The 21902-nt window shown below is 55.4% G+C and overlaps 8 protein-coding genes across 8 annotated transcripts; 5 read left to right on the top strand and 3 right to left on the bottom strand.

Moving 5' to 3' along the window:
* Positions 1–4: 4 nt before the first annotated feature.
* Positions 5–3230, top strand: IWZ02DRAFT_446388 (uncharacterized protein). Its single transcript, XM_066767226.1, has one exon. The coding sequence runs from the start codon at positions 56–58 to the stop codon at positions 2852–2854; it is 2799 nt and encodes a 932-aa protein (XP_066624477.1). The 5' UTR covers positions 5–55; the 3' UTR covers positions 2855–3230.
* On the top strand, positions 3231–4064 carry IWZ02DRAFT_497858 (uncharacterized protein). Its single transcript, XM_066770198.1, has 2 exons — positions 3231–3526; positions 3597–4064. The coding sequence occupies exons 1-2, from the start codon at positions 3427–3429 to the stop codon at positions 3758–3760; spliced, it is 264 nt and encodes an 87-aa protein (XP_066624476.1). The 5' UTR covers positions 3231–3426; the 3' UTR covers positions 3761–4064.
* On the bottom strand, positions 4065–7592 carry IWZ02DRAFT_446384 (SacI homology domain-containing protein). The gene is made up of 3 exons (XM_066767225.1): positions 7156–7592; positions 5401–7090; positions 4065–5352 (listed from the first exon to the last, which is right to left on the bottom strand). Exons 1-3 carry the CDS (start codon positions 7352–7354, stop codon positions 4149–4151), a joined length of 3093 nt encoding a protein of 1030 aa, XP_066624475.1. The 5' UTR covers positions 7355–7592; the 3' UTR covers positions 4065–4148.
* A 348-nt stretch (positions 7593–7940) lies between these two features.
* IWZ02DRAFT_204106 (class II aldolase/adducin N-terminal) lies at positions 7941–9135 on the bottom strand. The gene is made up of 3 exons (XM_066762612.1): positions 8727–9135; positions 8493–8677; positions 7941–8426 (listed from the first exon to the last, which is right to left on the bottom strand). Exons 1-3 carry the CDS (start codon positions 8976–8978, stop codon positions 7979–7981), a joined length of 885 nt encoding a protein of 294 aa, XP_066624474.1. The 5' UTR covers positions 8979–9135; the 3' UTR covers positions 7941–7978.
* Positions 9136–11660: 2525 nt separating this feature from the next.
* Positions 11661–13411, top strand: IWZ02DRAFT_204080 (camp-dependent protein kinase A regulatory subunit). The gene has a single exon (XM_066762611.1). It carries the CDS (start codon positions 11851–11853, stop codon positions 13249–13251), a length of 1401 nt encoding a protein of 466 aa, XP_066624473.1. The 5' UTR covers positions 11661–11850; the 3' UTR covers positions 13252–13411.
* Positions 13411–14448, top strand: IWZ02DRAFT_204184 (uncharacterized protein). Its single transcript, XM_066762613.1, has one exon. The coding sequence runs from the start codon at positions 13571–13573 to the stop codon at positions 14225–14227; it is 657 nt and encodes a 218-aa protein (XP_066624472.1). The 5' UTR covers positions 13411–13570; the 3' UTR covers positions 14228–14448.
* Positions 14163–15547, bottom strand: IWZ02DRAFT_497854 (Pre-mRNA-splicing factor SPF27). Its single transcript, XM_066770197.1, has 2 exons — positions 15310–15547; positions 14163–15252 (listed from the first exon to the last, which is right to left on the bottom strand). Exons 1-2 carry the CDS (start codon positions 15344–15346, stop codon positions 14642–14644), a joined length of 648 nt encoding a protein of 215 aa, XP_066624471.1. The 5' UTR covers positions 15347–15547; the 3' UTR covers positions 14163–14641.
* Positions 15548–15924: 377 nt separating this feature from the next.
* Positions 15925–18284, top strand: IWZ02DRAFT_373622 (Neutral/alkaline nonlysosomal ceramidase; the record flags this gene model as incomplete). Its single annotated transcript, XM_066764713.1, has 2 exons — positions 15925–16145; positions 16238–18284. 2 exons carry the CDS (start codon positions 15925–15927, stop codon positions 18282–18284), a joined length of 2268 nt encoding a protein of 755 aa, XP_066624470.1.
* Between the last annotated feature and the right edge of the window lie 3618 nt (positions 18285–21902).

Genomic DNA, 21902 nt, shown 5'->3' with positions numbered 1-21902 from the left:
TGGACATACAACCACCGCACGGCTGGGGCGTCCGTCGACCAAGCTTCAACGCGCCATGAGCTTACCCTACCTTTGCCCTCCTTGCCGTCGAAATCTTCTGCGGAAACTCTACAGCTTGCGGAGACTCAAGCGCTTCCCACACCATAACAATGACAGCTACGCGACCCTCACAACTCTTGTCCCCGAATATCACAGAACCCCGCTAGAATCGTCCGGACCGACCGACGCTGAGCCATTACCCACAAAACCACCGCGCGCCGTGTTCACAACATCAAATAATCCATACTCCGCAAACGGGATTGGCCAAGACACACGGACAGGAGGGGGACACCCGAAGGACGATTTTCCAGCATCGCGACCCCAAAAGCCCCCCAAGAGATCATCTGAGCTGGCTTTTGGCGGTTGGTTTGCAGCGCCGCATCAACTGGCCACCGACAGTCTGTACATCAATTCCCGGGAGCATGGCGAGAAGTATCGACCGCTCGAGTCCTCCGAGGAGTCGTTGTCCGTGAGATTCGACGAGATCCTGAAGGATCAGGCCTGCACCACAGCAGACGCGTGGAGATATTTCGAACACGTGTACCACAGATGGGATTGCCAGGCTCTAAGCTGTCCGACCTTCTCGGATCTCGCAAAATTAAGAGATGGCGCAGTGTTCAAAAGGTTATTATGGGAGGTACTGGATGATTGGGTCGAGGGCAAACTGGAGCCAGGCTTGCCCACTCCTCGCCAGCTTATTGATAGGCTCGCATCTCTTGGGATTCTCCATCCAAGTGCGTTGTGTGAGGCCATCGGAGAGCTTAACATTTTGATACTCAAGAGCTTCGCCTGCGAAACGCACAAACCCCAACACATATCCGCGGACCAACTATTTTCAGACCTCATGGACTTATGGGCCATGTGCTTCAAGTTGGCAGGTTGGAAGTCGCATGCGCAGCTAGAGGAGTCTTCCGAGATGTGGTTTGCTCTACCAGACGCGGTCTCTGGATCGTTCGCAAAATCCAGCTTTTTGAATTCGTACTTCATCAACCGCTTGATTGACCAGTTGCCTGGAATCCCGCGTATCCTGGCCTCTGGACTATCCATGCATGCTCTCATCACACTGGACCTTCTCATGCGAAAGGATAATCCCTTGTGTCTGACGGAAGAAACACGTACCAAACACCAGCCTTTTTCTGATCTCCTGTTTGGCCTCTTACCACTCGCATCCATCCATGTTCTCAAGGAGAAGGTAGAACATGTCCTTGCCACACAAGACATAACCACCGAAGAGATTGGAAAAATCGTCAAGAACATCGAGTCATACCACTTGACATCAGTGAGCTTTGTGGAAACTTCCGGGAAAGAGTTGGACGAACATGGCAATGAGGTCCCCAAGGCTGAGCTGCTGGAAAAGTTCTTCATGAGTCGTATGCGCCGCGCCCTCGTAGACGAGCAATCCTACACCAAGGTGGACCGACTGTGGAAGGAGGCCCAGATGTTATTTTCGGGTGGGGCACAAGATTCTGTTACCCTCGGGGTCCCAGCACCAATTTGCAACTTGGCAATCGAAGCCCTCACGGCGCTTAGACAGCCGGAGAAGGCAGTAGCCGTATGGAACCAAATGGTCGACTCTGGAATTGCCCCCACCATCAAAACATGGACTGGCATTCTCAACGGCTGCCGGAAGGCCCGGGACGTCGAGGGCCTGGAAGAAGTCTGGGAACGAATGGTTGCTGCAGGAGTAGAACCAGACGAGGCGGCGTGGACGACGCGTATTACTGGTCTCATGGAAGGAAAACGACCAGACAAAGCCATGATAGCCCTTGAGCGGATGGGCTATAAGTGGGCGGCAGCTTTGGAACGATCCAAAAACTCGGGACACTCTGCGGACGGCACTGAAGACGTATTACCGATCAAGCCAACTATCGGGATGCTCAACGGAGTGATCACATCTATTAACAAGGCAGCAAAAGAGTCGGACATTCCCAAGAGCAAAATTTGGCCATTGGTAAATCGGTCTCTGAAATGGGGCCAGAGCCTTGGCATCAGTCCAGATGTCGTGACTTTCAACGCCATCATCTCTCTCTGTCTTCTCAGAGGAGACAACGAGTCGGCCATGTCTTACCTCCGACAAATGGAGAAGAACAGTGTCTATCCCGACTTGGCTACTTTCTCAGTCATTCTGATGTGGATGTTCCGAGGCAGAGACATTGCCACTTCCTCGGGACTCGAGATAGACGACATCGAAGACATTCTTTCTCAACTCAACAAGCGCGGTCTCACTCCCAACCGATACACATACGGAATCATCGTTGACGGGCTCCTGAACTCACACAGCACCGCCGCCGCCAACGCAGTCCTTGATTACATGACAGATCGTAAGGTTCCGCTACATTCTCACATCTACACTACCTTTATGAACTACTTCTTCCGCCAGCGAGATATGGCGTCAGTGGACTCCCTCTGGAATCGAATTGAGCGACAGGCACCCTATCTGGACATTATCTTTTACGACTGCATGATCAAGAACTATGCGCGCCTCAAAGACATCGGTAATATGATGACGTGTGTCATGCGCATGAGCAAGCACGGCCAGACACCGAGTTGGGAGGCCATGACAATGGTGGTCAAGACGTTGGCCGAGGCAGGAGACTGGGATCGTTTCAATCGCGTGGTCGAGGATATGAGGACCGAGTCGGGCGTCGCAGACCAGGGGCTACGGCTGACGCGCGAGGCAGTGCGCGCAAAGTTTTGGCGGACCGTGTTCACGCTGGATGCGTGCAGGCCCCCCAACCAACAGATATGGAATACCCTTAACGACGACAAGCAGTACACGCAGGACGGGCAAGAGCTGGATCCTCCTTTGGCATAGTGGCTTCTGCCCTTCCAAAGGGCTCCAACGACGGCGACGCCACCAGGTTATGTAGAATGATGGTGTAGACAGACGGCCCCATGTACGGCCTTTGATAGAAACACCAACCAATGAGAGCGATCCAAACATGGCTTGAGCAACGTGAGACCGAAAGCTTCGGCGCGGTTCCCTGGGTGGCTGTCAGGTCGTCAGCTGCAGCTAAGGTCAGATAGTTGGGCTGCCCTGCGCCGATGGATCGCTCCACCTCAGTCTGCAGCAAGCAACGTAACGGCGGCAGGGGCGTGGTTTCCTGACGTCATTTGTCTCATCACAGGGCAGGCAGCGGAGAGCAGGATTTCCTGGACAAGGCCTTTAAGCAACGACTATAGGCACGCACGCATGCATCCACCTCATTAATCCATCAGGCCCGCTCAGACAAAACCGCAGACCCCGCCTACCTGTGGATTGTTCCACTGCCTAACACTGCTCATCTACACACCCGTCTATCCTGCCGAAACAAAAAGCAAACGACCTTACCTACCTACAACACAGTTCCAGTTCCTGAAATCGCCACCACCACCACCACCACCACCATGCCCATCAACAACAACGAATCGGGCGTCTCATCCGGCGTCAAATTCGTCACGTCGACCGTCGGCAACACCGTCGGCGGCCTGCTCAACACGGTTGGCGGTGCGTTGAACCACCTCCCCATTTACAAAACCGCCCCCCAACAGAACCGAAAACTAACGACACCCACCAGGCGTCGTCGGCGCGGCCGGCCGCGGCGTAGGCGAGACGCTCGAGGGCGCGACGGGCAGCGCGGGCAGGCCCGTAGCGCGCGGCGTGGCGGACGCGGCGTCGGGGGTGGAAGACGGCACGGGGCGGATTGCGAGGGGCGTTAAGGATGCGGGACAGGGGAAGTGAGGGGATAGTGGTGCTGGGGTAGGGTGAGGAAGGTGTGTTGTGGAGAGGGAGAGGGAGGATGAGGTGAGGAAGGTTGTTTGACTGGCGTGCTGGCTGGATGGATATTACTTGGTTGGTGTTTTGGTCGTGAGACATGACTGCTTCTTGGATGCGGCGCTGGCTTTTGTTTGTGATTCGATTCGATCTGGATGGACTGGTTGATTTGATGGACAGATGGATTGATGGGTGTGGGTTGGAGAGAAGAATGGCAAGGGGGTATAACGCATTACGATTAACAAATTACCTGCAACTCGACTCATCGTCTCATCGTCACCATCTTCCATGCTCATAAGCACGCCTGTCATTGACCAACAACCAACCACTCCAACCACTCCCACCCCTCTACTCATCACGCCCAAACCAACTTCTTCAAAGAGTACCCAATCTGCTCCAGAAAGCCGGTGCTCTTCTTGGCCTCAGCAAGCGAAATGACGTCGCCCTCTTCAACGTTCAAGCCCGCAGACTCTCTCCTCGCCGGGCTCCGCTGCCGACTCGCCACGCGCACAATCTCGTCGCAAATCAAGCCAACCAGCTCGCGCTCGCTCGGAGGGTCCGCGTCGTTGTCGTCGTCGTTGGTGCTGCCGCTCGGCGACGTGGTCGCGAAGCTCGACTTGGGTGGTAGCGCCTTGAAGGCTAGGAAGCGAGTTTCAACGTCGTCGGAGAAGGGGTCATCGTCTTCACTTGCTGGGGTCTGCTGCGACTGCCGCTGCTGCTCTTCCGTCTGTGGAACGTCTGCTGCTTCGCCATCGTTCTTGGATTGCGGCTCTTTTTCTTCTTGCGCCTGCGCCTCGCTTTCGCCCTTTTGGTTGGCGAGGCTGCGTGTGTTGATTCTGACGCGGTCTGTTCGCGGCCGCACGTACTCAACGATGAAGCCCACGTTCTTGTCTTCGTCTGCGTGGCGCGGCGCCAGCGTGCTCGTAATGTAGGTGCCTTTGCGCAGGGCGCTTATGTTTTTGAGCTCGATGCGCTCAAACTCGCGCACTTTCTCCGTCCCCCAGTCGAACCGGCAAAAGTAGACAGCCCGGTCGGTGAGAAGAAGGACACACTCTTCAAATGGAAGGGTACGAAGAGTGCTCGAGCGAGCCGGACAAGACAATGTCCAGCCGTACACCAAGTCCTCTTGGGCATCTTCGATAACAAGCTCGGAGCAGCGGGAGATTGCAACCTGTCGTACCTTTCGCAAGTCGATTGCATAGTCTTGAGCCTTCATGTCGTCTTCGAATTCGATGAAAATATTTTCCGTAGCGCGCCCGAGGAGGTAGTCGATGACAGCTTGCGTGAAAAAGTCGTTGACAATGTTGTTGTAGTACCGAGACAGCGTGAGACCGAAGTCAGTCAGCGCCCCCGTGATATTGCGTTTGCGCGTGCGAGTGTAATCGCCCTTCAACGCAGCGGTCCCGGCGTATTGACGCGAAATGGCATCGCCATTGTCAGCCCAAAGAGTGTTGAACCATGAGGTTCGAGGGTCGTTTTGGAGGTCGATGGTGACGTGCTGGTCTTCGAGCTGTTTTTCCAGAGCTTCGCGCCCAAGAGCAGATTGCACAACGTTCGTTCTATCCATCGTCAGCGCGAGCAGATGCATGAATGCTCCCAATACATACCTGTCAAGACAATCCATGCAATTAGTCCTCAAGACACCAGACTGGCGCTCAACAATCTGACCATTCTCTTCCACTGTCCAACCGAATGATTTGAGATTTTTACCAAGAGAGTCAATGAGGAGCGCAACATTTTCAAATTTCATTCCTCGGCAGACGTGGTGAAAATCAAACCATTCGAATCCTAATTGTTTTCCTTTACCATCTATGCCTCCATTTTCATTCAGAGCCTTGGCGTGTTCCTCGTAAGCTTGCCCAACAACTCTTTCGGTGCCATGCTTGTCTACCAGAGAGGCAGCTTGGACGTCACCGTAGCGTACCGCAAGCTGGGCAAAGTGTCGTTTGAAGCTTGCAGCATTTATTTCATAAGAACCCCATAATTCCGGCAAAGGCTTAAGGCTGTAGGGCGACTGGGAAAAGAAAAGCGGAATGGAGCCTCGGTATTGCACGACTGAGTAAATCCTGGCCTGCGTCGAGTCCCAAGATGGTGGCGCCAGAATCTGCTCCGTCTCCACACTGTTGGCGACGTGGCCATCCTCATCAACGCCTCGGCGAAGATACCGCAGCCCTGCGCGCTCGACAGATCGACGGGAGATCAATGTGATGACAAAGTCCTTTTGAATAGACTTGCCAACAGATAAAGACGTTACTTGGGGGGACGCTAGCGTCGATTTTGTGCGTGCTGGAGAGCCAGGTTTGGGAGACGAAGGCTCCTTGATGGCCTCATTTTGTGTTGCAATCACTTCTTCTGGCTCTGAGGAGGCTCCGACAACGCTGCCCTGTGACGTCGAGGAGTAATTGACGGAGAATGCGCGCTGACCAACGAATCCTTGAATTAAGGGCAGAACGAAACTATGCTGCCCGGCTTCCATAAGAGGCCTGCTCAGACTCTCGTTCCAGAAAAACATGGAATCGTAGAGTTTAGACATGGGAAGTGACGTCGAGGGCTCCGATTGCCGGGACAGGTTCCTCGAGAGATCATAATCGTACGAAAAGAAAAAGCTCCTGCTGCTAAAGTAAAGCTTCGTGGTCCTCAGGATCTTTGGGAGAAAAGCGGTTGTGCCAGGGATGTCTTGCGATGGCTTCTTCGAACCCCTCCCTCGCTCTTGTTGAAGCTTTGCCGCAGCCTCTGCCTCGGAGATGGGCGGCGAGAGATGAGTCGCCGGAGGACTGATGGTCCCGCCCTCATCAGGGGTCGCCGCGGGCTTTGGAGATTTGGACTTGGACCGCGACACATCTTCCTCGCTGCTCATACCCTGCATTCGAGTTGCTTCGCTGCTCCAACCCTTCTTGGAAAACCATCTCTGGGCAAACCTGCCGTAAAGCCCTTTGCGACCTATGACGTCTTGCGCGACGCTTGTCTTGCGGTCTGGAGCATTGGCAGCCGTAGCATCCTTCTCAGCCTCCGGCGGAAGCGTGCCCGGCAAAGACTCGTCTACGCTAATATGGTCCGATGAGGTATCCGTGTCTGTCTCAGATTCGGATTCCGTATCCTCGTCACTATCAGGGAGCCTTCTGCGCCGCTTCACAGCATCTTGGGCTTGCTTTATGGCCTCATGTGCTTCGCTTTGGGACGCGAGCGGAATCAGGGCGACATCGGTAACGACATAGATTGGCTTTCCCCGGATTTGCGCGACCAGTTCGCGGCCAGTGATTGACAGCAGGAATGACGACCTGGCGATCTGCAGCAGACCTAAGAAGAAGTCGGGACTGCATTAGCAGGGGAGCGTATCTAGGGGCGGCGGAAGCGCTAATTACCGACTACCCCATGCGCCTCGAGCGAGATCGAAGTTGTATCTTCTTGGCGTCTGTCCTTCAAGAGAGGCGAAACATCGCCCTTGTAATCGATTTTAATGGCCTGCTGGGTAGAAGGTGGTCGGTCGCGGGGTGGGGCGGGTTGAAGAATCAAGCCGTCGACAGCGGCGAAGATGAGAAGCTTGCGGACCAGACCAGGCATGTCGTCGTGTTCGGTTCGCTTCAGCTGGGGAAGCCCAGGCCGATCATGGTCGATGGTACAACGGGGAAGCTGGGGCGCTGGGGAGGGTGTTTACCAAGTAGTGGTGGACCTGTGCGGCGGCATCGGACGGACTGGCAATAATGGCCCTGCCGGTGGTCAGGTCAGGCAGTAAAATGCCATGACGTAGTCAGGCGCACCGCTCTTCATGTTCCCACTGCACCTGGCAACCAACACCGTGCAGGGCAGACCACAACTGGCGTGCTCTGACCCGACATGATCTGGCGCAAAGGAACAGAAGCCATTGGCAATTCAAAAGTTAACAATCACGCAGAGCGGGTTCGCGCTACACCAGGATGAAACCCTCCACTATCCCGCCTCCGGGTCGGCACGAAGACACCAAGCATGCCGTGCGCCGGCCGGCAACAGCCTTTCTGTTCCCGGCGCCGTTTTCCACAAAGCGACAGGGTTCCAACGAGTCTTCAACTCTAACAATCTCAAGACCATGGGCATATCCTGATTTCATGCATGATCGGCTATCATCAAAATAAACTTTCTTGCAATCGCAATCTCTCTCTATGCTGTTCGTCTCTAGTATGGTCTACGCCCGACCGGAAGCTAGAAAAATCACTCCTTGAAGGCGCCATTGCACATCGCCTCCTCATACTCCAGGTCTGGTTGGAACTCCCAGTAGAGGGACTCGGCATCACTGCCCATCCGGAACGTGTACTCGGCCGCCTCATCCTCAACCAGAACCTTGGGAATGCCATTGGCAGCTGCGGCTTCTACTGCAAGCTGGACCTCGCAGCTGCGTTCCATCAGAGTATACAGATACGCGGCCTCGTCGACAGTCGAGCCCACGGTCAGTAGGCCGTGGTTGCGCAAAATCATGCCCTTGCCCTTGGGACCGAGGGCCGCTGCCAGCCTTTTACCCTCCTCTTCGGAGAAGACAATGCCGCCGAATTCTTTATAGACGGCTTGCGCTTCGCCGTAAAAGTACGTCACGTCCTGGTTCAGCATTTCCAAGGGACGTGCAAAGCTGCTCCACGCCTTTCCGGCCTTGGAGTGCGTGTGGCTGCTCCCAAGATGTCAGCGCTCGCCATCTTCACCACGCATGGGGAAGCAAAAGGTTGGTATGTACCAGGCCGCTGTCACGTCGGGCCGCGCCTTGTGGACTGCGCTGTGGATCAGGAAGCCAGCAGCATTGGCGGGGCGTGACATGTTCCCGCCAATGGCCACTCCGTCGTAGTCCACTAGGATCATGTCGCTGGCCTTGAGCAGGGCAAAGTGCTTGCCCAGAGGATTGGTCCAGAATGTGTGGGGATTCTGTCGACATCTCAGCCAGGGTCACCAATGAGATGTCTAGGTTTACTACCTCTGGATCGCGAACGGAAATATGACCGGACATGCCCTCCGTGAAGCCCTTGCGAGCAAAGACACGGAACGCGCCGGCCATGTGCGACAACATGAAGTGTCGCTGCTTGTCCATGTCCGAGTAGAGCGGCACACTGGGCAGACATGTGCCTTGAGAAATGGCTTCCAGGGGACTCATCTCGTCCCTGGACTTGGACTTAGACACGACGGCCTGCTCGACATTTTCGATTTCGGTCACGGCTGAAGGAGCCATGATGATTTTGGAAGCTGAGGGTGGGGCGGTCTGCTATGGGGAAGTAGAGTATGATATTAAAGATGATGGATGATTCGTCTGTATATCAACGAACAGCCCAGCGTTTGCAATGTCCAGAATAGGATAATGTATGCGGAGTAGACAAAGACAGATTTTGTGAAAACATTGGGCGGGCCAGCGACTTTGACAAGCTGCACGCCCTGGTCGCACCACTGATCAGGAAGCGGAGAAGCGCGACCAGTTGACTGGCTTATCAACGAATCTGCCGGCGGTGAGGGCGACGTCGAGTTGAATCATTAGAATTAACGGCGAAGAATGAAGGCGAGAGTCATAAGTGGGGCAGTCCTGGACGGAAACTTTTGCCCTATCGGCCTCTGCTGTCCGCCTGCACAGCCTTGGCACCGTTGGCGTTGGACGACGGTCGAAGTCGCTGCCATCTGTTGCCATGTTTCCAGACCTTTTCCTGTGCCTCTCCCTTTATATTCACTCATTCCACCACGCTCGCAAGTAACCGCTTCTCCAAGACGACAGCCTTTGCCGGCAACGCTGCCTCATCGGAGACACCAATAACTTGCAACGTCATTGGCCCAGTGTGGCCACGACTTCCAAAGACGGCCGCCTCATGCTTATTTGCTCTCCTTCGGGCTTCCTTGTGAACGTTAGTCAATAAAGCCTTGGCTCTTCCTCATTTCTGCCACCGGACTCTTCCACGAGGCAAAGCGTGTAGATCTGACTTAATCGGAATATTTGCATATGCGCCGGCAGTGCTACTTTGACAGGAGCAGATGGCAGACAGGCAAGCAGTCAGTCAGAAGGCGCGGATGACTTGCAGTAGCGTAGAGCCTGCACAGGTAAGCCGCTGATTGGGTTTCGATGCTTACAAGGACAGCGTCCGATGATTGTCCGAGGCGCTGCGCAACGGCAAGCACCCACCAGGCTTAGTGACAAAAGTCGTGGCACGCATAGCAAAAGTTAGGTGCGCGGTAAAGCGCAGACTGGGAGCATTCCAAGACGCGACTAGGTAATCTATGAGGAGTATTCAAATCCCATAACACCAGAATACTCAGGAGTATTTAAGTATCAATTATGGACTGCAAAAAGGAGCATTCAAGGCCCAGTTCGCGGAAACCAATCCTTGTGTGTGCCACGGCTTTTGTCACCAAGCCTAGCACCTAGCAAGCATGCTTCGGACGAGAAGAAAGGGGGAGCGTAGCGCAGCTTGTCGTATTCCAGGCGCAAGTAGCAACGATGAATCCGTCAATGAGCCGGTCCGGCTCGGGACGCAAGGCTGATGGGAGTCCGAAGCTCGGTGCCAACCAGAAACAGAGGCCTTTGCGAGCGGTCAATCAGAAGCACTGTAGCCATTTGTCCCAGAAGTCTTTGGAAATTTCACAGACTTAGAGCCAGAGGCAAAGTCACCAGGACTTTGTCGGGCGAGGTATTGGGGATCCGCGGGCATGTCCAGGCCGGGACCGGACAGGGCTATACTCGCAGTGAATGGCAAGGCACCAATCAGGATGACCGGGAGCATGCATGCATGCATATCCATGTGGAAGAAGAGGAGGGAGTCATGTTCTTTGTTAGACGGGTGCCAAAGCACAGAGGGCCGAGCACAGCATAGCCACGCAATGATCATCTTGCAGGGCTGAGATTTGATGCATGGCAAAATGAGTGACAGAGTGCGTGGACGACGACGGGTCTGTGCAGAATTGGAGAGGGCGAGCAGAGGCTGGTGGGAAGCAAGGAGCAGCAAGCCCAGGTCAAACGGTGGAAGGCCAAGCGTGGCACTGTTCTAGAAGGGCTCTAGAAGGACGCTAGATGAGATGTGAGGACCCCAAGAGCACGAGTTACGGACGACTGCGAAGGGAAATGGGCGGCCGGGGCTCGCATAAAGGACATTTCGCGCAGCATACATATGATTGCGACGGATGCACGAGCGCAGATGCCGCGTCCGCGATGCGCCGTGTCTCGGGATATTTTTCTTTCTATTTCTTTTTTTCTTTTTTTCTCCCTCTCGCAAAGGGCTGGAAATTGAGGGTGCATGATCAACACAGCGAATATGTAGAGGCCAGAGAGCGAGCGAGTGGGGGCATGACGACGAAGGACTGACCTGGCTGAATCCGGTGGTTGGACAAAGGAGGGGCCGGGGGATGTTTGCGGGAGCAAGACAAGAGGCCGCAAAGGGACAGAACAGATAAAGTTGTTCCGCGGCTTCTGGAAGTGGCCCAGAAGGAAGGCTGCTGCAGTGCAGAGCTCAGGCCTCAATTCCTCCCCTTCTGCCCTCACCGTCTCGCTCAACTATTCCTTTTGCCGCAACTCCATCACCACCACCACCACCACACTACATCAACTCCCATCGTCGACAACATCCAGCGTTTGCCCCTTTGCTCGTGTACCCTGCCCTGCCCTGCCCTGCCCTGCCCTGCTTGCTCTACCTGCCCTGCCCACCTGCGGCTTTCTCGTCCATCCTTCCCACGCGACAGCCCAGCCATATCCACCCTCCTCCTCTTGCCCCGTGCGAGCTGCCCCGGCGCGCGAACGGACTGCTGGTGCCCTGCTCTTGTCCGCTCGCTGCCCTCATCCCACCCTATTCTTTCATCACCTCCTCCCGAACGACAGCTTCTCTCGTCGCTAGCCCTCGACCGACCATCCTCCTGCGCCTCCTGTTCTCGTTCTTTAGTTCCCCCTCTGCCGCAGAGCCTGCGTCCCTTCCACCCCTCGATTCGACCCGGCACCCTAGCATACGTCAACCTTCCCGGCACCGCTTACCTCCCGCCCTGGCCCTGGCACACCAGCTCCTCGCCCACCACTACCACCTCGTACACCACCAACGACCCCTCTCCTCGCCCGTCAGACATTCAACTCGACGTCAATGTCTCTGCCGCCCGAATACGTCAACGAGATAAGCGCGCTTGATCGCGAAATTCTCAAGCAACAACCACAGGACGTGCTGCAGTTCTGCGCCAACTTCTTCTGGCGCCGCCTCGAAGCTCAGCGCGCAGAGTTCCAGCTGTCGCCCCAGCACTCGACTCAAAATAGGGCGGGTCTCATGGCTGCCAACAGCTTCCCCGGCAGCAATCCCTTTAGCACCTCGCCCGCCCGTTCCACCACCCCGCTCCAGATGGAAAGCGTCGATGAGGAGGACGAAAACGACCTCATCGCCTCGCCCACCGCGTCCTCCTTCCCCCGCAGCATCAACTCAACCAACACCCAGGGTGCCACCCTTTCCGCCGACAACGTCGCCTGGGGCTTCTCCACCTTCTCGCCCTCGCGCTCCGCTCCAGACAGCTCCGGCTCGGGCTTCGCCGCAATGGATACGCAGAGCTTCCCCAGCAACTACAACATGGGCCGCCGCACCTCGGTATCCGCCGAATCTCTTAACCCGACCTCTGCCCTGCACGAGAACTGGTCTCCGCCTTACCACCCCAAGACTGCCGAGCAGCAAGCTCGTCTCAGGCAAGCTGTTGCCGGCAACTTCCTCTTCTCCCACCTCGACGACGAACAATCATCTCAGGTGCTGGGTGCGCTCCAAGAGAAGCCCATTCCCACAAAGGGCATCAAGGTCATTGTGCAGGGCGACGTGGGCGACTATTTTTACGTCGTCGAGAGCGGTTCCTTTGACATTTTCGTGAGCGACACGGGCAAGCTGGAAGCAGGTCTTGATGGCCTGGGTCACAAGGTGGGCACCGTCGGACCAGGTGGCTCCTTCGGCGAGCTGGCCCTCATGTACAACGCGCCGCGTGCCGCAACCGTCATTTCCAACGAGCCTTCGACCCTGTGGGCCCTGGACCGCGTTACTTTCCGCCGCATCCTGATGGACTCTGCCTTTCAGCGCCGCCGCATGTACGAGGGCTTCCTCGAGGAAGTCCCGCTTCTCCAATCGCTCACACCCTACGAGCGCTCCAAGATTGCCGACGCCCTCGAGACCAAGAAGTACCCGCTTGGTACAACAATCATACAAGAAGGCGATCCGGGCGAGTCGTTTTACATCCTCGAGAGCGGTGAGGCAGAGGTGTACAAGCGCGGTATTGAGAAGCCAGTCAAACAATACAACAAGGGCGACTACTTTGGTGAGCTTGCGCTGCTCAACGATGCACCGCGCGCAGCCTCGGTTGTTAGTACCACGGAGGTCAAGGTGGCGACGCTGGGCAAGGACGGCTTCCAGCGGCTATTGGGACCTGTCGAGGGCCTCATGCGGCGGAACGACCCCAGCAAGGCCCCGCTCGAAGACGCGGATCCGCTGTCGACAGAGCCGGTTGCAACCATGGCATAACGACGCCGTCTGCTGACTACGCATAACGCCGTGGGGGTTGACCACCGATCGGCTTATAGAAAATGGAAACAAAAAAAAATCACACTGAAAAAAAAAGTCATCATGGGTAGTGGGGTTGGGCATTACAGCACCTGCGGGTTCTTGTTTTTCTGTTGATCAGTTTTGTTTCCTTTCACTTTCGTCTCCTTTTCAGGCGTAGCGTTTTCGTTAATGAGGAGGATGGACGGATAGGCGGCGGCGGCGGCTGGATGGTTGAACGAATTGACCAACGAGACGGGTGGAATGGTTTTTGATCTGATCTGATTGACCTGACGGATGGATGGTCGAACGGTTGGTTTTTGAGAGGGCAAAACGTCCCGAAGGCACCGGCCACTCGCACCACGAAGTCCCGGAGTTGAACAAGAAGACGGCGTGCAGCAACGACGGCGAACATACACGCGAAGGACATCATCGGTGGCATGACGGGTGGACGGGATTTGGCGTTGGCCTTTGGACTCGACTCCCGTCCGCTCTGGCTATGAGTGCAGCAGCCTGCGCGAGTGGAAAGGACAAACACAGACACGTTCCAACCCCCCATGACAAAGGCATAGAAGGGGAGCTGAATCACGAGAGCAGCAGCAGCAAGTCGGAGAGTCCAAGAAGGGTGCAGTGGTGCAGAGACGGGACGGACAACCTGACTGGCGAACGAGGCCCGTCCAACAATGGAAGAGGAGGCGAAGTTTTTATTCGAGTCTGTCTCTCTGTCTTGTCTGTTCGCAGAATACCTACATGGCTAGCTGGCGACTGGGATGGATGGATGGATGGATGGATTGAGTTGACATGCACGCGCGCGAGTGGTATGGATGGATGGCTGGGTGGATGCAGGACTGGGTGGATTGGACTACACTACACTACTACTACTACTACTATTACCAATACTCTATTGTTCTACCGTTTCAAATCTGCGTGTTGTGTTGTAGGCTTGCTGCTGGCGTGACTTCTTTAACTGCTTGTTTGACAGTCTACGGAGTCTGCGCAGAGATATCTCTCAGTTACGACGTCGTTGGACGGCTTGCTTGGGGTTGCCCTTCCTTTTGCCTTTCGCTCCCACTGCTGCGCTTCTCGGATTTGCTACGTAGCGTGTAGTGGGGTTTTCGAGTTGGACACACGAGGGGACAGTTGGGATGGGATTCCTTTCCGAATTTTGTCTATCCTCAGTCGTGCTTTTTCATCCGTTCAGGGGACATCTCCTGGATATGTTGACCGGAGCCTGGTGTCGATGGTCTCTTCGCGCTGCCTTGGACTCCTGATATATTTGCCTTTGGGCTCTTCTCTCCCGCGAGGCTTGAAAGCTCGTGCACGCCTCGATTTCTGCCATTGGTGATGCTCATCCACACACGGATCAGTCATCCTATGACAGTGCCGTCCCACCGGCAGCCATGCTTCGCCTCCGCTCCAGCATCTCTCTCCTGAGACCCTCAACCGCCGCCTCAGTCCTGACAACCCTAGCCACGCCCTCTCGCCACGTCGCCCCCAAGATCTCGACCTCACCCTTCACACGTGCCTGGGCATCTCTCCTCGCGGCCTCGACGGCCTCGACGTCAGCCTTTGCCGCCGCAAGTTCGGCCTCGACGGCGCGCAGCTCCGCCTCCAGCTGCGCATTGGAAACGAGCCACGCGTTCTTGCCAAATTTCTCGAGCAGGCTCAGGTTCGTCAGCCGCGTCGACAGGTGCGCCGACGACGTGTACGCCGCGCGCAGCGCCGCGCGCCACGCTGCGAGGTCGCTGCCGTCGGCGGGCGCGTCGAGCGCCTCGTACCGCGACAGGTCGACGCCCGTGCCGGGCTCCTTGGGCGCGCCGGCGGCTAGGCGCGCGTGCTCGGCGTCCATGCCGGGAGGGTATGATGGCGTATATGTGGCTGGCAGCGAGGGGTGCGGTGTGCTGGTTGTGGAGGGCGAGAGCTCGGCGGCTACGAGGGATGAGGCGGCGGCGAGAGAGGTGGGCGAGGGCGGTGCGTCGATGTCTGTGGTTGTTGGTTAGTGAGCTGAGAGCGGATGGCTCGGGAGAGGGTGGGACACACATGGGAGGGAGTCGTGCGACTCGACGATTAGAGGCATGTTGACGTGCGATTGAGCGGAGGTAGTGGTGGAATTAATTTGCGTGCGGGATGTTGTCGTCCAGCGCAGATGACGGTCAGGATTGAGGGTGTTCAAGCAGTAAGCTTGTGCCTATGAATGCGAACACAAAAAAGGTAGCCGTTGGTAACGTGGACAGGCCTGGAGTGGCAGGTGGTTGTGAAGACGGTTGTAGAGCTCCTGGTACTTCGGAGTTTGGACAAGGTTTCTGATGTGCAGCCGGAGGTGGCCAGCAGGCAAGCGCGGCGACCAATCAAAGGCCGGCCCGGACTTTTCGTGCCTGCCGCGCTCCAACCCGACGTCATGCGCGCGTCGCCCGGGCGCTGCTAGGGCTCCGCGCAACAGCTCCCCGTCCCACGCTTGCAATGCCGGCGCCTTGTATATCACTGTTGCCTTTATCACCTTGATCACGACCCCCCTCCTCGCTCTACATCGTCTGCCCTCACTCTATATCTCACGCCTTCGTATGAGGACAGACATTTCCTTCAGCCATGGCGTCCAAGACGCCGGTTCCTGTGTCGAAGCCGGTTGAGCTGCCGCTCAACAGGCCGCAACGTCGCATGGCGCGCTCGAAATTTGCGCTCGCCCTCTTCGCCGCCATCTTTACTCTTGTTGCCGTCCTCCAACTCGTGCTGTATTTTGACGTGGCACATTTCAACACCGACATCTGGCGCCTTACCAGCAATGATCAAGATGATGCGCCACCCACCTTCGCAGCCACTAATGTATCATCGGGAGATGGCAAATACCTCATCGGCGTGGGCAAGGCCGACATCACGGGGTACGTAGGTCGGAGATTTCTCTGTCTCGCGGGCGTTTGTTATTGCACGACACCATATGCAAGACTGATGCTAATCTGACGTGGTGGCGCAGACCCGTCGTGGAGCTCAACCTCATGGGATACGCAAACATCAGCCAGGTCGGGACTGGCCTGCGCCAACGCATCTACTCGCGCGCTTTCATTGTCGGCGATGTGAATGACAAGAGCAGTCGATTCGTGTACCTGGTCCTCGACACACAGTCTGGCGATACGGCGGTTCGGAATGGCATCTTGGATGGTCTCGCCGATTTGGGAGATGACTACGCCATGTATGGACAGTCGAATGTCGCTGTAACTGGGACACACTCTCATTCTGGACCCGGCGCTTGGCTCAACTACCTGCTCCCGCAAATAACGAGCCTAGGGTTCTGCAAGGAGAGCTACCAGGCCATTGTCGATGGAGCTCTTCTCTCGATCCAACGTGCCCACGCGAACTTGACCATCGGCCGCTTGAGTGTGGGTCAAACTACCATAGAAGACACCAACATCAACCGCAGTCTTTGGGCGTACTTGGCAAATCCCGAAGAGGAGCGAGCTCGATACACGGACGATGTGGACAAGACCATGACAATGTTGCGCTTCCAGCGAGACAGTGACGGCAAAGATGTTGGTGTTTTGACCTGGTTCGCGGTACACGGCACTTCTATGCTTGGAAATCAGACCTTGATTTCAGGTGACAACAAGGGAGTAGCGGCTTACCTGTTTGAGCGAGACATGGCCGCAAATGGACCCAACGCCGCAGACGGATTCGTCGCTGGATTCTCGCAAGCAAACGTGGGTGACACCACGCCAAACGTCGGCGGCGCATGGTGTGAAGATGGCAGTGGCCAGCAGTGTACCTTGGAAAATAGCACTTGCGGTGGCAAAGCCGCAACATGCCACGGTCGTGGTCCATACTGGGGCTTGAATGATGGCGGTGCAAAAAGCTGTCATGAAATCGGCCGTCGTCAGTTTGCCGGCGCCAAAGATCTTTACTCTTCCCTGGATTCAACGAGCACCTCTATTTCTGGTTCGGTCAAATCTCTTCATACCTTTGTGGATCTTGACGGGTACTCATTTCCTCTTGCTAATGGCAGCTATGTAAAGACTTGTTCCGCAGCCTTGGGCAATTCCTTTGCGGCTGGCACCACCGATGGGCCAGGTGCATTTGACTTTACGCAAAATGATTCTTCGAACAATCCGTTCTGGGACACAATAGGTGGTTTTCTCCATAAGCCAAGTGACGAGCAACGGGCTTGCCAGCTGCCCAAGCCCATCCTCCTCGACGTCGGCGCAACTAAGAAGCCCTACCCCTGGACTCCGAACATTGTTGATATTCAGCTTTTGCGTGTTGGTCAATTTTTCATCATTGTTTCTCCTGGCGAAGCAACCACCATGTCTGGCCGAAGATGGCGGGAAACTCTTGCTAAGGAGGTGGTCTCCACCGATCTTCTTGCATCCGAGGGAAGTCACTCGCCGATTGTGGTTCTCGGCGCTCCCGCAAATTCCTACACGCACTACATCGCCACGCCTGAAGAGTACACCGTCCAGCGCTACGAGGGCGCATCTACACTTTACGGGCCTCATACACTTCCCGCCTACATCAACCTCACCCTAACCTACCTGCCTTACCTGTCCCCGGACTCCTCGTCGACTCCTCCTCCTGGCCCTTCTCCCCCGGACAACCGCAACGCCAGCATGAGCTTCATCACGGGCGTTGTTTATGACAGCCCGGGCTTCGGTCACTCGTTTGGCGACGTCGTCGCAGACGTCAACACCACCTCAGCCTACCGCGCAGGTGGCGCCGCCATCTCGGCCATCTTCATCGGTTCCAACCCTCGCAACAACCTGCGGCTTGAGGGTACCTTCGCCGCAGTCGAGCGTCTCGCCGACGACACGGTCACCTGGGTCCAAGTCCTCGACGACGCCGACTGGGAGTTGGTGTACGAGTGGAAGCGTGTGTCGACGGTGTTGGGAACCAGCCGCGTCACGGTTACATGGGAAACAAGTCCGCAGACACCCAAGGGCGAGTATCGTTTGAGATATTTTGGCGATGCAAAGTCAGTCAGCGGCAGGGTGACGGCGTTCAACGGGGCAAGTGGCGTTTTCCGCGTCGAGTAATGTTTCGTTTGGCTTGGGGCGGCATCCTCTTCTTGGGGTCGGTTCTACGGACGGTCGGCTGTTGTAAAGACGGTGCATCTTCCCTGGTTTGCTCTTGGAGAGGGATTCGGGCCTGGGCAAGGACTGGCGCATTCGTGTTTGGTTCTCGGGTCAAGATGGGCTATGGCTGATTGGTTGCCAGATGGACGGGTAACTCAAGCGGATACGTATCGGATAGTGGCATGCGTGGAAATTTCATGATTCCATGGACAGGACCGTCTTTTCGTGGCCGAAGATTCGCTTTGGCGCGCAGTGGGTGTAGAAAGAAATTGAGACATCCTCTGGAGAGCAGTCATCCACCGTCCCAGCCACGCCCACGGAGCTGTCGTCCGCCCTCACAGCTGCGTCTCCAGTCAGAAATAGTTCTCCGCCATCATAGCTGCGCCTAGGGAGCAGTCATCTACCATCGCAACTGCGATGGACGGGCTGTTGTCCCTAATACTCAGTGTCATTTCTTTTTTCACCCACTGTGGGCAGTTGTCTCTGCTCGGAAGATTCGCAGTGAGTCTGGCCTCGTCGAAGCGGCACGGCAAGCAACATGTGGCCAAAATCCATTTCTCAAATCACGTATGTACTGCAAGTGCACAAAAAAATAGTCATTTTCACACATGATTGATTGATTGATTTACTGATCAAGTGTGTCCATTAGCTTTACAACCAATCATCTGAGGATCCATTTGACGAATCATCTGGAGATCCAGCTGGCGAATCGTTTGGCACTCCAATTGGCTCACCATCTGATCCAACTTCTTCAAACCAATGATTAAGGGGATATCCTTGGTCATTCCAAATTTCGGAAAAGTCGGGGACCATGTCTTCGGGCCGCAGGAATTCCTCTGTAAAGGTATTCTCGGTACCAAATGTAGCCGCCAGCTCATCGAACATCCAGTCGTTGTGAGCTCTTTGCAGCTCCAGATTTATGATCGCTCTCCGTAGCAGCAAGTGCTTCAGCTCTTTGAAATGTTCAGCCTTCAGAGGGGGTCCTTGAATATCAGCCGAGTTGACGTAAGTTGCGATGTCGGCGGTGATTTGCTGCATGTTCTTTTGGGCCTTGTTGTAGAGTATTTCTGACTTCGCCGGGTCAATCGCTGGATGGAACTCGGCCTGGTTGTAGACCTTTTGAAACTCCTGCGCCAGCCTTCGGCGCAGTCCCCTGGCATACTCTTGCTCAAAGAACCTCGCCGCGGCCGTGCCCGAGGGGCCTTCCCCAGCCGACGAGCCGGCTTCCGATGACGACCAATCGTATCCCCAGCTGTATTCAGTTGGCAAGCAGTCGTCGTATCCACTTTGCGACGGTTCAATTGACCAGCCGTCTTCGATTCTACACTCAGTGCACCGATATCGACATTCAGAGCAGTCAAGTCCATTTGACGACTCGTCCCGGGAGGAGCCATCACCTCGACAAGACGCGCAACATGACGAGCAGTCGGATCCACCGCCCCATTGGAAGAGGTCCTCTCCACAGGAAGGGCACTTTTTTCGACATTCAGAGCAGTCAAGTCCATTTGACGACCCGTCCCGGGAGGAGCCATCACTTCGACAAGACGCGCAACATGACGCGCAGTCGGATGATCCACCCCCTTGGGAGAGGTCCTCTCCACAGGAAGGGCACTTTTTTCGACATTCAGAGCAGTCAAGTCCATTTGACGACCCGTCCCGGGAAGAGCCATCACTTCGACAAGACGCGCAACATGACGCGCAGTCGGATGATCCACCCCCTTGGGAGAGGTTCTCTCCACAGGAAGAGCACTTGTTTCGACATGAGTAGCAGTCATATCCACTTGACGACCAACGGTCTCCCTGCGAGGAGCCACCTCGACAAGACGCGCAACAAGCCTCGCAGTCGGATGATCCACCCCCTTGGGAGAGGTCCTCTCCACAGGAAGAGCACTTGTTTCGACATGAGTAACAGTCATATCCACTTGACGACCAACTGTCTCCCTGCGAGGAGCCACCTCGACAAGCCGAGCAACATGACGCGCAGTCATGTCCACTTGATCCCGTGGGACATTTCTTTCCATGTTTCCGCATCCATTTCTTGAAGGCATCCTTCATATTCCTGGTCTTCTTTTTCGATCCTTCCCTGAATTTTCCCCACATTTTGGCGCTCTTCTGGTAGGCTCGGCGAGCCTTTCGATATCTCTTTCTGCCGAGTTCTTTAAAGCGTCTTGTTATTTTATCATGGTCATGTTCCCAATCGCCTACGACGCGCCGAGCCTTCTGTCTCAGCACTTTTTTCAACTGGTCTCTCTTGTTTTGCTCTTCCTTGTTGTATTTCAGATGCGCAATTTCGTCTTGAAGAGAAGCTATGTCGAAAATCCTGTCGACATGATATCTTCGCTTGAGGGACATGGATTCTCTCAGTGCTGCCTGTCTGAAATCTTCAATTTCTTGTTGCCTTCTGTGGAAACTTTCGTCGTCCTGTCTCCGCTCGTCCGCCTCTTTATCTCCCGATGAACTGAATGTTGAAGAAGTAATTGGTGTATCAACACGAACCCAAGTCTTAACTGTCTGGGGATCAATCGTGATGGCCCAGCGAGACTTTCTGTCTGTAAGTGTAATTGGGCCATGTGTGATTTTCTTTTTACTGTAAATGCCGTCAGATCTGGTTTTGAATATTTTCCTTGACCTGCTGCTTGTCCAAGGATGATCTTGCGAAGGAGTAGTCTGATGATTATGGCGAGATATTGAAGGAGGCGGAGGAGGATTTTGCGAGATACTAGTTCGACGGTTCTCCTTAGTTCGATGGCTCTCCTGAGATGCCGGAGGAGGATGATTTTGCGAAGTACTAGTCGGATGGTTATCCTGAGTCGGATGGTTCTCCTGAGATTGCGGAGGAGGCGGAGGCGGAGGGGGAGGTGGTGGAGGAGGAGGAGGAGATCCCCCACCGCCTCCTCCACCTCCACCTCCACCTCCTCCGCCGCCTCCTCCACCTCCTCCACCGACTCCTCCTCCACCGATTCCTCCACCGAAGATTCCGCCAATAATGATAGGGGGAATGAGGCCCCCGCCTCGATGTGAACTCCGCGGTTTTCTGAAGACTTTTTGCACCGACTTTTCGTACTTCTTGATTTCTTTTTGTTTGAAAACTTCTTTCCGGATCTTTTCAGATTTCTTGGATTTTTGCTGGAATTCCGAGACCACATTCACATCCTTTTTCGCCATTGCAGCGGACAGCTTTTTCCAAATAGCATCCGCCGCGTCTTTATCCCCAACAGCGTCGCAGGTTTCGGCGCCCATGGTCAACGCTTCCGATACTACGGGGAGTTGGCTGAAAATCTCGTTGACTCGACGCAGTTGACTGCATTCCAGGGGCGGTTTCGACAAGCAACGAAAGACCTTTTGCTCCAGTTTGTTGTCGCACTTTTTGCGTTTCTTTGGGTTTTTCGCCTTCTTTGAGCACTTTGCGTGGATCTTGAAGGCGAGGACCACGCACTTGCCGCGACGAGGATCCTGCAGCCTAAACGCACGCAACCGGCATTCGGGCGATTTCGGATCCACTTCGCAGAGTGACCGAGTTCTTGAAGTCGAGGATGGGGTTGGTGCTAAAGAATGACGTGTTGGTACGTGTAATCTGGT

Source organism: Phyllosticta citriasiana, assembly GCF_038021145.1.
Source record: "Phyllosticta citriasiana strain CBS 120426 chromosome Unknown IWZ02scaffold_4, whole genome shotgun sequence".
Classification (NCBI taxonomy): Eukaryota; Fungi; Ascomycota; class Dothideomycetes; order Botryosphaeriales; family Phyllostictaceae; genus Phyllosticta; species Phyllosticta citriasiana.
Note: the sequence above shows the minus strand (reverse complement) of the source record. Positions and strands in the feature narration are given on the sequence as shown.